This window comes from Peromyscus eremicus, chromosome 9, assembly GCF_949786415.1.
Source record: "Peromyscus eremicus chromosome 9, PerEre_H2_v1, whole genome shotgun sequence".
NCBI classification, from domain to species: Eukaryota; Metazoa; Chordata; class Mammalia; order Rodentia; family Cricetidae; genus Peromyscus; species Peromyscus eremicus.
This window is the reverse complement of record NC_081425.1, coordinates 88,237,249-88,251,781: the sequence shown is the minus strand read 5'-3', so window position 1 is coordinate 88,251,781 and position 14,533 is coordinate 88,237,249. Positions and strand designations below refer to the sequence as shown.

General features: G+C 39.0%; 1 protein-coding gene across 1 annotated transcript in view; it reads left to right on the top strand.

Moving 5' to 3' along the window:
- The window catches only part of Dnah12 (dynein axonemal heavy chain 12), a 157,868-nt gene that overhangs the window by 94,031 nt on the left and 49,304 nt on the right, over window positions 1-14,533 (top strand). The window contains exons 45-51 of the mRNA XM_059273985.1: window positions 1,372-1,505; window positions 2,677-2,839; window positions 3,496-3,576; window positions 6,513-6,695; window positions 11,406-11,537; window positions 13,074-13,163; window positions 14,189-14,329. Of these exons, the coding sequence (XP_059129968.1) occupies window positions 1,372-1,505; window positions 2,677-2,839; window positions 3,496-3,576; window positions 6,513-6,695; window positions 11,406-11,537; window positions 13,074-13,163; window positions 14,189-14,329 (924 nt within the window). The remainder of the gene's footprint in view (window positions 1-1,371; window positions 1,506-2,676; window positions 2,840-3,495; window positions 3,577-6,512; window positions 6,696-11,405; window positions 11,538-13,073; window positions 13,164-14,188; window positions 14,330-14,533) is intronic.

Genomic DNA, 14,533 nt, shown 5'->3' with positions numbered 1-14,533 from the left:
TCTTGCACCTCCTGTTTCCTCTCCCTGTCTCACTGGCGACTTCTCTGACTCCACCTTTCTTCTTCCCAGTGCCCTTAGTCTGGTTTTCCCACCTAACCTTACCCTGTCCAGCTACTGGCCAGTCAGCTTCTTTATTAAACCAATCACAGCATAATTTACACAGTGTACAGAAGGATTATTCCACAGTAACAAACAAAACAAACAAGCAACAAAAAAATCTTAAAATGTGCTCTTCTCTAAAAGGAAAAAATTACAAGCACCTTGTTGAAACTGAGTGAAAGGAAATCAGGAAAATACGCCAATGAAAAAGTAAAGAAGCATAAACTGTTTAATTAAACACTTAAAATATTTGTTGTCAAGTATTGTTTTAGGCACTGGAGATCCAGCAGTGATAAAAAGAAAGTCCTTCCTTATATGGATTTTATAATTCTATCAAGGGTTGAATGGAAGCCAATAGTAGACAAATGAGTAAATGGTGTGAGAGGTCTTAGTAAGTTCTGAGGACACACTCACTACAAGAGGTTGAATAGTGACAGTAAGAAGGTTGTTCTAGAAAGAGTGTTCCAGGAACACCTTTATGATCCTTTGGGATATAAATATGAAGGAAGTGAGAGAGCAAGCCATGTGAAGGTCTGAGAAAACAGAGTTCCGGTCAGAGGAAACAGAGAAGGCCTGGAACAAGATCACGGTTGGCATAGATCAGGACAGAGCAGAAGAAGCATTTCACTGATGTGGAAAAGACTAGCTAAGAAGAACTTCAGCTTTGGATATTATGATAGGGATTATGAAGGACTTCTAAGGACAGAAATCCAAATTAAGTATGTTTTTTCCCTTTTCTCTCCTGTGGGAAAAGAGACTAACTGATATTGAGTAGACAGTTAGCATCTTCGACAACTGACATGCTAAAGCTGAGATGCCTAATGGACATCTAAGTAGAGGAGTGGGTGAAAGTGATATAATTATGTTCTTAATATGTAATGTGTCATTAAACCTTGTTTACTATTCTTATTTTTATTTTAATATGTAAAGAAATCTCAAAAATATCGAGACCCCAGTCTACTTAATTCTGTTTTCCTCATTAAAGTTTCAACTTCATAACCCTAAACTCTTCTTCTATATGAAGTCACTACTTACATTGTTGGATTGAGACTGCTCAGCTTTTCAAAAATAATTTATTTATTTTTCTTTTATGTGCATTGGTGTTTTGCCGGCATGTATGTCTGTGTGAGGGTGTCAGATCTTGGAGTTACAGACAGTTATGAGCTATCATGTGGGTGCTGGGACTTGAACCCAGGTCCACTGGAAGAGCAGCCAGAGCTCTTAACCACTGGAGACTGCTCATCTCTAATAAAATTTTCTTCTCCTTTCCAGCCATGGCCTGAAGATGCTCTTGAACGTGTAGCTGTGAATTTCTTAGAAACCCTGGAGCTTACTGAGATTGAGCGGAAAGAGATAGTCCCGATCTGTAAACACTTTCATACTTCCATTATGACCCTTTCAGAAAGGTTAATAGTAATGATACTTAAAATTATGCAAATGCCTTGTATTTTAAGTGCCTTGTATTTTCTACGAAAGTTCAACATTTTGATATTATTTGTCTTCTAATCTTTCTGGTTATTTAATTAGTTGAAACCCTCAGCTAGGAAGTAATAGAAAGGAAGAATTTATTATGAAGGTCCACGAATGTCTCACAAAGATCTGAAAAACAACCAGAAGAAGTTAGAATCTGCGAAAAACATACAAGTGTTTTTTTCTCGATATGTATCACTGCTTCCCTATGGGCATTTCCTTTCTTCCTCTTTGTGTTTAGAGGAAGCTGTCTGCCTCTTTGCTTTTGAACATACTTCTTGCAGTTTTAGGTAGAGGGAGAAGCTAGCCAATTATTTCTAGCTTCCTGCTCCACATTTATCCCAAAGTGTGATTATCATTGTGTCTAGTGCCTGATCTAATCAACAATGGTTAGTGTGGCAGATTTCTTAGGGAAAACACTACTACTAAGACACTGGGTGAAAGTTATAGAAAAGGTGAGCTAATTGGATGGTCAGGGGAGGGTAGATACCTCAATAGTGAGTGTTATAACTATTGATCTCTAAGTCCTTGTTTCATAGAGACATGAACTTAACTGCTGTTATGTTGCCCATCTAAAGTCTGCATACTTGTGTATCTTATGTATATCCTTCCGTGTGTGTGTGTGTGTGTGTGTGTGTGTGTGTGTGTGTGTACCAGTCTTGTGTGTGTGGCCTTATACATTCAGTCAACATGTAACATGCCATGAAACTCATACTTGTCCCATTTGCAGTTCCCTTTCTGGATGCTTGCCTACCTCATTCAATAGCTTGAATGTCTTATAAATCTAGAGCTTCCTGGTATATGACATAGAAAAAGAAAGACTGTTTTTTTTTTTTTTTTTTTTTTTTTTTGCTGTAGTTCACCCTTTATACACACCTTTGTTGATTTGTGCTTTTTAAATGTGTCATTGGTCTTTGATATTTTTTTCAGGTAAGAATTTGGAATGTGGTTATGTATAGATTTCTGGAGTTTCAGAAAGTTAAAATACTTAGCATGTTCTGCATAAACCTTAACCTTTATTCATAATTGCCTATGGTTAATGCTATGCTGAATTTACATGATTGTGAAATCCATTACTTATACTGTTGTCTGTTGCCCCTTTTTTAGGTTCTTAGAAGAGTTAGGACGACATAACTATGTTACCGCTACTTCTTATCTCGAACTTATTGGCTCGTTTCGGCAACTGTTGACTAAGAAACGGCAAGCTGTCATGGAAGCCAAACAACGCTACGTGAATGGACTTGACCAGTTAGCTTTTGCCGAGTCTCAGGTAAACTTGAGAAGCTTCCAAAATAATAATATATACTGATAAATGCAAAAAATAATAACAGAAACAAGAGCAACTGTTTGTTGACTGTAAGTTACAATTACAGGTTCTGTCATATATTTCACATACACTATCTCAGTTACTCTCTTAGCAACGCCAGAGGTAGTCACTCTTATGTCCTCATTTTATAGATGAGTAAGTTTTAGAGAAACTCATTAAGTTGCCCAGACCACAGAGACTCAAATACATTCTGTTTATTTTTAAATAATTTGTTGTCATCTGAAAATATAAGAAATCTATTTTGGCTTTCTATTGTAGCAGGTGTTAAATATAAGATGGGCTTTTTCTAATGAGTCCAGTGCTATTAATACTTGCTAGTGTTTTATTTGTATACCATAGTATAATGAGAATACCTGAGCTGACATCTTTTCTGGTTTCGTTTCCTCCATGGCCACTTGTTCCAGTGCCCTGTAAAATACTTAAAAGATTCATAATCTTTTGTGAACAGGACTGGATATGCTATCGTGGTTCTTTTTATCATGCAAAGAACTGGGAAAATTAGGATTTCTCATGGCCAGCATTGTATGATGCATTTAAATTTATAATTTCTCTGTCAGCTGTTACAGCAGTGAAAACTTAATGACAAACTGTCTGTCTAGGTTGGGGAAATGCAACTGGAGCTCGTTGAACTGCAGCCCAAATTGGAGGAAGCTAAAATTGAAAATGCACGTATGATGCAGGTAGGAAATCAGTATTTTTCTTGATGTCAAAAAACAATTGAATTGTGTAACACTAGTCTTGAAACTAACCCTTAACTTTTTGTTACTAGACCCTATGGAGTTTATGCTCTTCTACTGACTGGGTATCTCACGGGTTCTCTATGCTTGTCACTTTCAGAGGCTGGTATGAAACCCATCTCCAAATAAGGCCGCATTTATATTCTCATTTTAGACCTATCTTTCTTTCTTTTTGCTTTGTTTTAGACCTTTTTTTCTTTCTTCCTTCCTTTATTTCTTTTTTTCTTTCTTTCTTTTTGATTTGTTTTGTTTTGAGTCAGGGTTTCTCTGTGTAACAGTCCTGGCTACCTGGAACTCACTCTGTAGACCAGGCTGCCTCACAGAGATCCTCCTGTCTCTGTCTTCCTGGGATTAAAGGTGCACACCACCATTGCCCAGCTAGACCTATCTTTTTTTTTTTTTTCACCACACTTCGTAGCCAGTGTTGGTTCGAACTTCTAGAACCTGACACTGGCAGTGTATTTTAGGCATGTTTAAGTACAGCACAATTTGGAACAGTTTCCTGGTGTAACATAATCCTGTGTGCAGAAGGAGGCACAATTACAGCGAAATTCTCTCAAAGTTCATGTCACTTCTTCCATGAAGATGGGTTCTAGAGACCGGCTACATGTATTACCTTAAGAGCTGTCTTAGTTAAGGTTTTCATTGCTGTGGAGAGAGAGCAGCATGCGGACAGACATGGTGCTGGAAAAGGAGCTGAGAGTTCTACATCCTTGATCCAAGGCAACAGGAAGTGAACTGAGACACTACATACTTCCTCCAACAAGGCCATAGCTATTCCAACAGAGTCACACCTCCCACTCTCTTTGGTAGACCTATCTTTTTGTTTTAAAGTATTTTATTAGGCTTTTTTTAGAATTTCATACATTGTATTTTAGTTATCTTCATTCCCCTCTCCATCTTCTCCCAGATGCACTCCCCTTTATATACCCACCCAACTTCACGTCCTCATTTTTTTTAACTCATTGAGTCCTATTAGTGCTATCTATAGACTCCTAAATACTAGAGTTATGTTAGACCTACCAGGGGCCAAAGGATTGTAGGAGCCAGAGGGGTTAAGGACACCACAAGTAAACTCACAGAATCAACTAACCTGGTTTCATAAGGGCTCACAGAGACTGGACCAACAAATAACCAGGGACCTGCATGGGACTGACCTGGGCACTCCTCATATGGGTTACAGTTGTGGGGCTTGGTCCCCTTGTGGGACTCCTGATGTTAGGAACAGGGGCTGTCTCCGACTCTTTTTATAGGCTTTTGGCACTCTCCTCCTCATGCTGGGTTGCCTTGCCCAGCCTTAGTGCATGGGGAGGTGCTTGGTTTTACTGCAACTTGATATGCCATGTTTAGTTAATACTCATGGGAGACCTGCCCTTTCCTGGGCAGAGGCAGAGGAGGAGAAGATTAGGGGATGAGAACAGAGGGGATATGGGGAAGCTGGGTGTGGGTAGGCTGTAGCTGAGAGGTAAAGTAAAAAAGAATAAAATTTTTTAAAAAAGAAAGCAAGTAATTCTCTCTCTTCCAACATCTATCAATTACCAATAACCCTCAGCTAGGGATTGTCATTGTGTGAGCTTCCAAGTGGCTTGCGCGTGCTCTCACAGTTGTTGAGTTCATATATGCCCTGTTGTGTCCAGAAAACAGGTTTCCTTGTAGTCATCTACTGCCTCTGACTCTTACAGTCTTTCTACCCCCTCTTCTACAATGATCTCAAACCTCAGAAGGGGAAGGCTGTGACATAGAGGCTTCTCTGATGAGATCTGAGGGCTACATTAATCTTTGGTTAGGATGAGAAGTTGTTAGGAGTCAACAGAGTAATAGTGATGGGTTCTCATCTACAACCTAGGTGGTTCTTGATCCTACCAGCAGTGCCAAATGTGGGTTGCATCTTGTAAATCGGGCTTTAAATGGTATCAGAAAGTATTTGACTACTCTCCTGCCATTCTCCCATTGTTGTACCAGTGAGACTTTCTTGACAGGCAGGTCATTACGGTAGCTGGCAGGGTTCACAGCTAGATAAGATTGATAATTATTTTTCTCTTCTGGTAACACGCATAGCACCTTCCAGCACTATGAAAGCTGGCCGGTAAGGGATGAAATTTCCAAGTTAAACACCAGCTTGATTTCTTCGTGTTCTTTGCTCTGAGTATGGGTGTCTTCACCAACAGGGTCTTACCATGAAGCTCTGGAGGGTCACCCAGAGCAGTGATAGTAGAGCCTCTTATATTTAGGTGTCAGTGGAACCTTACTGGCCAACAAATCCTATAGAGGTAGCACATTCCCGGCACTGGGCTTTTTGTTAACCTGTGGTTAGTAGGGCATTATTTTAGGGCAACTGCATTGAAGTTCTCTGTGTGTGTAAATGTTTATATTTTAGGAGCCTTCTGCAATAGTAGTTTTCATGTGGTTTTCTTTTCAGAAAGTCTTTAATGTTAATTATCCCTCCCTGTACTTTTTCCACTAACCAGCCTCCCATCCCCAACCCCGTTTGACCATTCCTGTCCCATTATTCCTCTTTCTTCTTTGTATCACTGCATTCTGTCTTCCCTCCTCTGAAATCTTCTCCCTCTCCATTCCCTTATTAATTTCCTGATATCTGTGGTATTCTGAATGAGATAAAGCTATCTAAAGATCCAAAACTAACATCCACAAAAGACATATGACATTTGTCTTTCTGGGTTACCACTCAGAATGATTGTTTCCAGCATTATCCATGTATCTTCGAACTTCATAACTTAATTTTTCATAACAAATCTTTCTACTATCCAAAATGATGTGTTGGATTCCCTAATTTTCAAATAGTTTTTGTCTCTAGGCTTGAAGAAGCAATACATTACTTGAAAATCTGTCTTTATTTTTACCTCATGTCTTTTCTTTAGATTATTGAGATAGAGTCTGCACAAGTAGAAGCAAAAAGAAAGTTTGTGAAATTGGATGAAGAGATAGCCAGTGGGAAGGCAGAAGAAGCCCAGGCTCTGAAGAATGAGTGTGAGAGTGACCTGGCTGAGGCCATTCCTGCCTTGGAAGCAGCTCTGTCTGCACTGGATACTCTGAAGGGAAGTGTTTGAATTTGCCACAAGGAAGCAATATGCAGGTCTTTGGTTAGCATGCTCTGGCTCTGTTTTGCTGGGTTGTATTGTTTATTTGTCAAGTTAAGTGAAACTTACGTCTGAACAGTTCTTCTTTGATACAATGTTATATGTACATACTTGCTTTTCCTAAGTTGTATCTAATTTTCAATCAGGATAGTTTAGTGGGAATGGAATGAGTAGTCTTTGTGAATCCCAAGAGGCTCTACTCATGGGCCAGAAGGAAAGGAATAAGAGAGGAGGGAAAGAGAAGAACAGGTGTGTCTCTACTTCTGCAGCTTCCTGGATATATGTGCACAGAAAATTCAAAAGTTATGTCTTATGCAGCTGTGAGTTGTACCTTTCTGCAGTACATTGTGTTGTGTGTGACTTTTAAGGCTCTTTACACGAGACCAGAACTACTTCACAATCAGAACAGGAGAGTCAAGAGCCCATTGACTGGGAGGCTGAGAGTATCCAGACCCTATTCCTAGCCTGCATCCTTAGTCATTACCATAATTTTCCATGTGGGAAACCTGACAAGACTATGAACTCAACCAACAGCTAGCTTAGCATTTCACAGGCTCAACCCCTGTGTGACTTTAGTTAGACAGCCTAGTGGTAGCTTTAAGACAAGATTGTTTTAGGGCATTCATACTGATATAAACTTCCTAGTATTTTCACTGTGCCGTGAACTAGGAATTTAAAACCTCAAAAAAAAATTTTGAGAAGCTGAACACAATGTCTCTGAGTGGGGGGCAGTATGTAAAGAACTTGTTTCTAATATTTCCTTCCCTTTCCCGGCTCCCAGCCGCAATATCTGACAAGGAGGATGAACTCCTGTGTGACGAGGAGGAGAATTACGGTCTATAATACTCTAGGCAAATGGAAAATCGCTATAGATTTCCAGAGCATTAAAAGAAGGTGATGCTGAAGCAACATTAAGCAGCTTCTAAAAGGTTTTAGAACTTGAAGATAAAAATGGAGAAGAGGGATTAAAAGCAATGAAACAAGTGGTTAAGATCAATTTCAGCTTGACAAGTTTCCCAGGAATAATGAATAGATTCAAGCAGCTATTGGCATAGATTCAAAATATAGGAACAGGAAATTATTCTGAAAATTCATTAATACTCTTAAATTAATATAAAATGCATTAATATTCTATATTCTCAATTAATTATATTTTAATGCTATCTCCACTTCTAAACAAAATTCTGACTTTTAAAATGTCAAATGGATTGCCTGAGGAATTTTATGAAGCAGCACTGGAAGCTTAGGACCGTGCTCTCAATGGCACACTGTGGTTTAAAACAAACACAAGGCTCAAGATACAGAGAAGAATATGGGAGCTCTAAAATGATTAAGCTAGTTGTATCAGTGCAGCCAGACTGGTGATAGAAATGATGCCCCCCCCCCCGCCCTGGGGGGGAGAGGTAGAGGTACACAGTCATTAGAATGTTCGCCTTGGAGAGTCAAATGCACAGAGAACACAGGCAGATAACAACAGAAACCCTTAAGGCTCTCTATGAGGTCCCTTCTCATCAAGTCTGTCGTCCCTCACAGTGAGGGTGACACAGGGTGACAGCAAAATGCACTTGAGTGGTGAACAGAGAAAGGAATATGCTGATTATTTGGGGAATTACAATCAATCTGGAAGTCAAAATTACCGCTCATTTAAAATATCTGGCCCCAGCAAATATACGGATGAAATTTAAAATAAATCCATTTGATCCACAGAAAGCCAAACCTTACAAAAATTCTAGTAATGATAAATCAAGTCAATGGCTGTCAGAATAATGATATCACTGAATTTGAAATGATTCTTAACACAAATCACAACATCAGGAAGAATGCAATCATAAGAACACACACTGAGATCTTTTACAAAACTCTTATGAACACCAGTGTTCGTAAACTGAGCCTTACACAGGAAGATATTGTCCCTTTATTTCTAAGGAGTTAAACATAGATGTAGTTAATATGGAGGGCTTCCTGATGCAGTTCATGTTAGCTAACATCACTCAATGCCAAATTGATCAAATCAACCAATATCTTCAACTAACAGTCAGAAGAAGGTGGCACATGATACACTATGCTAGGTAAATGGATCGTCCGATTAACTTCTCTCATCTAGGCTGTCAGAGAATAGCTTTTATAGATGTGCTTAAGATCACAGTGCACAGATAGAATCCTCAAAACTCTGAATAAGGCCCCCAAAACAAAACTAGTGTTAGGGGAATGTCCTGGAAGTCACTGGACTGTGGCAGAAGGGCATTATTGGTTAACTGGGTTGTATTTTGAGCTACATTTATCCCAAGAAGAACAGTTTTAATCTCCAGAGAACACCAAACCACCATGGAACTTATGCTACTGGGACATCTTGCTCCAAACACACAGCATCATGAAGAGTTCGTCATGGGCAACATGGGTCCTGTGATTTTTAAATATGCTGACACACTGCCATTGGTTAAATTTTAAAGATGTTTGGCTGCAGAAATTCTCTCACATGTCACCTGTGATGGTTTGAAATGCACACCTCTTTGAACACTTCCTTTTCTCAAGCATAAACGAAAATGTTTGCTGTATTTTGAAAAATATCAGTTCTCTGAAACTATGTCCCAGTATTTTTGTGCCTGCAGTGTCATGAAGATTTAGATGGAAATCTCTGTAGTTGTAGTGACGTATTGGCACTTTGGTTTGGTTTCAAGCAGTACAGTAAACAGTGTAGCTTTGACACTGTTAAAAAACAAAGCAGAATCAACCACAGAACCTATGATTATGTTTCTCTATGCTTCCCACTACATTTAAAAGCCACATGGTGCTTAGTTTCCCTGTAGAGGTTTGTCACCACAGACAAATTTAACAAAACTTTGTTTTTATTTTAAAAATTGTTTTTAGATTATTTCATTTTATGTGCATGAATGTTTTGCTTGTATATACGTGTGCACCATGTCTGTCTGATGCCTGTAGAGGTCAAAAGTGAATGAAAAAAATGAAAAGGAAAAGACATGACTGTTCCTAGGTATAGTGGAGGAGAAAGTTTATTGTCCATATATGGGAGAGCATAGTCGGAGGCAGCGATATCTGGGAGAGTCCAGAGTGGACATGACCAGACTGAGCTGGGACATGTGAGAGAAGGGGAGGAACAGAGAGAGGGGAGAGAGAGGAACCAGGTGCAGCAGCCAGAAGGCCAAAGGTTCAAAAGGGTGGGTAACCAAAATGTCTGGATTATGTAGGGAAGGGCCTCTGGGGAAGGGCAGCATACCCCTTGGGCTGGAGAGTTCAGGATAGAGGGCAGGGTATGCCAGCCATAGTCTAACAGGTAGGGACTGAGGGTTGCTGGGAGAACCTGGATGCCAGGTCCAACTTTGATATGTTAAATAAGCACCTCAGCCATTTGTCTTGGGTTTGAAGCTTAACAAGAAGAGGGTATCAGATCCCTGTATGTGAGCCACCATGTGGGTGCTGAGAACTGAACCCAAAAATCCTTGTTTTTAACACAGACATCATTCTAGGCAACCAAGACCATCAATTTAAGGAACTATTTTATCACTGTGTTCCATGAACTTTCAGACTCTTTTCCAATACAAGAGTCTTAATACCTTCAAACCCTGCCAGTTCAGGTCTTAGCCTCCACCTTCAGTTAGAGTCTGCTGCTGTGTATTTCCTGGTTTGCATTATTAATATGAGTCAGGGTCTGAGTTGATTCTGTTTAGTATGAGAAGTCAAGAAGTTTTAAGGAAATGTATAAATGGATAACAGAATTATTGGAAGAACTACAGAAGAGCTCTTGGAATGATCTACTAAGAATGACCCACAAAGGCAAAGCACAGAACTGGTCTACCAGGAGCTGTTTCTCCAGTAATGAAGCCTACAGACCTTGTCCACATAACTGTACAGCTCCACACTCATCCACAGCAGTGAAACAAATGCCTCACACCAGCCATTCTTCCCACTCACTGTCTGAATTCTAGTGGGATTTGGGTGATGTGATCTTAGAATCTGTTCCCGTGTAGGGACTAAGATACTTACTAGTTTTCCAGCACTTGAACCATTACAAGGAATACCAGAAGAGTACTGGGATAATCAGACAACTGAAAGTATCTTTCTTAACAATATACAGGTAACAAATCATAGTTCTAATAGAGGCTTGTCATATTATTTTTACATCATTTTACAGATGATTCTCTGGAGGTTTCATAACACTAATTGTGTCTTCATCAAGACTGAGGCTTGGTCTCTGTTCCATTCTCTATTGCTAATTCTTTTTATAACCGTGCAAGCCAAAATTACCAAGATGGTTTTTATTTCCAAAAATTACTTTGTTTTTTATTTCTTTTTTTTTTTTTTTTTTTTTTTTTTTTGGTTTTTCGAGACAGGGTTTCTCTGTGTAGCTTTGCGCCTTTCCTGGGACTCACTTGGTAGCCCAGGCTGGCCTCGAACTCACAGAGATCCGCCTGGCTCTGCCTCCCGAGTGCTGGGATTAAAGGCGTGCGCCACCACCGCCCGGCTGTTTTTTGTTTCTTGAGATAGCATCTCACTGTGTAACCCAGGCTGGCCACAAGCTCTTAACCCTTTCCTTCACCTCCTGAGCTCTGAGATTATAGGTGAACACTGCCACAGCTAGCCCCAACATTGGTGTTTAATTCCCATTATTTAAAAACAAGCTATTCTATAAGGATGTCTTGTTTTCTTTTGATACAGCCAGCTGATATCACAATTGTGAAATCCATGAAGAATCCTCCTGCTGGTGTTAAACTTGTTATGGCTGCTGTTTGTGTCATGAAAGATATAAAACCAGAAAAAATTTCAGATCCTTCAGGAACTGGAGGCAAGGTAATAGCCGGGCACAGATTTAAATCATATTATTGTTTTTTAATTGTCTACCATTATCAAATTAAATACCAACAACTTGCAATCCAGGAAAGAAATACTGTTTTCCAGATTGTATGGACTCAGTTACCTACAGAAAATAGTGTCTGTACAGATTCCCGTGAATACGGTGTCAGAAAGCTGTGGTTTTAGTTGCTTCTATTTTCTTCTCTGGCCATACAGACCCCTGCTACAGTCCTGTGTCCTGAGGCCTGTACTTTGTAGCTAAGACTTGTAAGAAAGCAACATAGAACCTTCCGGTGGTGTTTTTGAGAATTCATACATTTTTACTGAGTTAAGAGAATTGTAGTAAAGCAAAACAAACAAATAAAAAATCAACGTGTGCTGCCAGGTGTGGTAATCCTAGCTCTCCAGAGGGAGGCAAGAGGATCAGGAGTTCACGGTCAGCATTGAAGGCAAGCCTGGGCAACAGAAACAAATAAACAAAAAAGGTAGTGTGTTGTGCCTCACCTAATCATTCTACCACAGGAGGCTGAAGCAGGAAGCGTGCTGTAAATTCCAGGCCTCTCTGGGCTCCATCGTGAGTTCCAAAGCAGCCTGAGTCATGGGGTGAGGTTCTGTCTATAAAACATGAACATCAAAGCAAGGGCTGTGGAGCCAGAAGATCCCAGTAACCATGTGACCTCTGGGAGAAGTGTCTGAATCTCTAGGAGATTCTAGTCAAAAGATAATCATGGCATCCACCTCACCAAGTCCGAGGGTATTAGCTAATTAATGCCTACAAAGCTCAATATCGAAAGCCTCGTCAACAGCACACACACAATAAATGTAGCCCGTTATTGCAATTATAATTCAAGGCACATATCCCTTAAGGAGGAGGGGGCATCCTACACTGAATTTACAGACACTTTCTTTCCAGGGTTTATAATACCTGGGTTTGAATTCCTAAATTAAAAATTTTCAATTATATTTTTCATTAAGATAATAAAGTAAGTAGACCCTTGTCTAGTTATTCTCATTTACACATACACACACTAAATAATTTAATAAAAACAAAACAAAAAGAGCCAACCTTTAAAAACATGAAGTAATAAAATGTACTTCCTTCTGTGAAACTGCTGTGGCCGTGACTGTGGTCACTGCTTGTTTAAGTTTTCAAAAGAGATGGCCGCCTCTGTTTTCAGTGATTAAAGCTTCAATAATAAGTTTATGTGCATGTTTAAAATACTTCATATAGTGTATCCTTAACATGTTCTTGGGGAGAAGAGTCTTTTCCTGTTTGTTTTTTTTTAAACACAGGGTTTCACACATAGCCCCGACTGCCCTGGAACACTAAAGTTAACCAGGCTGACCTTGAACTCACAGAGGTCTGCCTGCCTCCTCTAGCATGCTGGAATTAAAGGTATGTGCCACCACATCTGGCAAGAAATGAGTCTTTATTTTCAAGAAGTTAAGATTTCTTAAATATATAAACATTTTTCTGACTGATATGCACTTTTAATTGTATAACTTGTCCACTTCTGTAAACTTCTTTTGTAGATATTTGATTACTGGGGACCTAGCAAAAAACTTCTGGGAGATATGAATTTCTTAAGAGATTTGAGAGAGTATGACAAGGACAATATTCCAGTAAGTTATATCGGATTTTCTTCTTTAAGTGTGATTTTTTGTTGGGATGTGATAATCTTTAAATTACATACTGACTTATAAAACATAAGGAGATAATCCTTTTGTGAGATTATGATAATTGATAAAGGGATACTGCATTTATTAATGGCTATAGAATGAATTTTCATAATAACAAAAAACACTTGCAGATTATTAGAAAATTAGTAAATTATTATTTTAGTGTACTGTTGACTTGAAAAAGTTCTCTCAATATCTTCATATAATAGTTTCTTTATTAGGAAATCTTGTTCATATTTACATAAAATAAGAAGATATCATATTTTCCATTTGAATTGTTATTTATTGATGTTAATTATTCTGTTTTCAAATGTCCTATCAATCTACAGAGTCTTTTTTGCATTTTTGGAAGAAACATCTTTCTTCAATATCTATAAATTTATGTATTTTTATCACAAATATTTTGTTTCTGCTATAATTACACTTTTAAAATTATCTCAAAATGTTTATTTTGATTTCTAAAAACAATGTAACTCTTTAAAAATCATTTTATTTAGTGTGTGTGTGTGTGTGTGTGTGTGTGTGTGTGTGTTATAAGTGTGGATACATGTGCTGTGGCACTCAGGTGGCCAAAGGATGATGTAAAGTATCTAGGTTTCTCCTTCCATCATGTGAGTGCTAGGGATTGAACTCAGATTATCAGGCTTGGTGGCAAGTGTCTTTTACCCAATAAGTCATCTCAAGGGCCCTCGATGTCACTTTTAAAAGTCCAAATGTTATTTATTTATTTTGGTTTTTTGAGACAGGGTTTTCTCTGTGTAGTTTTGTTGCCTGTCCTAGATCTTGCTCTGTAGATCAGGCTGGCCTCGAACTCACAGAGATCTGCCTGCCTCTGCCTCCCGAGTGCTGGGATTAAATGTGTGTGCCACTGCCACCAGCCAAAATGGTTTTATTACATGTGATTTTCTTCCACTTTACGATTGTGTGATGAATGCTTTAATTTTAAATTCTAAATCTCTGTTATATAGGTGGCTGTTATGCAGAAGATTCGTAGTGAATACTTGACAAACCCTGAGTTTGATCCCCCTAAGGTGGCTAAAGCTTCTTCTGCAGCTGAAGGTCTGTGCAAATGGATCATGGCTATGGAAGTGTATGACAGAGTTGCAAAGGTATTTTCAGAACTTTCGTACCTATTTCCTGCTAAAATAGTCTCAGAAATAAAAATGTACACTTTAAGTTTTTTCATTTATCTTGTTTTAGGTCTTTCGTAATTTCATAAAGTAAGTTTTGACTATATTCACCTCTCCCCAGCTCCTCGCAGATCCATCCCACTCCCCTGCCCACCCACCCGACTTTGTGTTCTCCTTGTTATT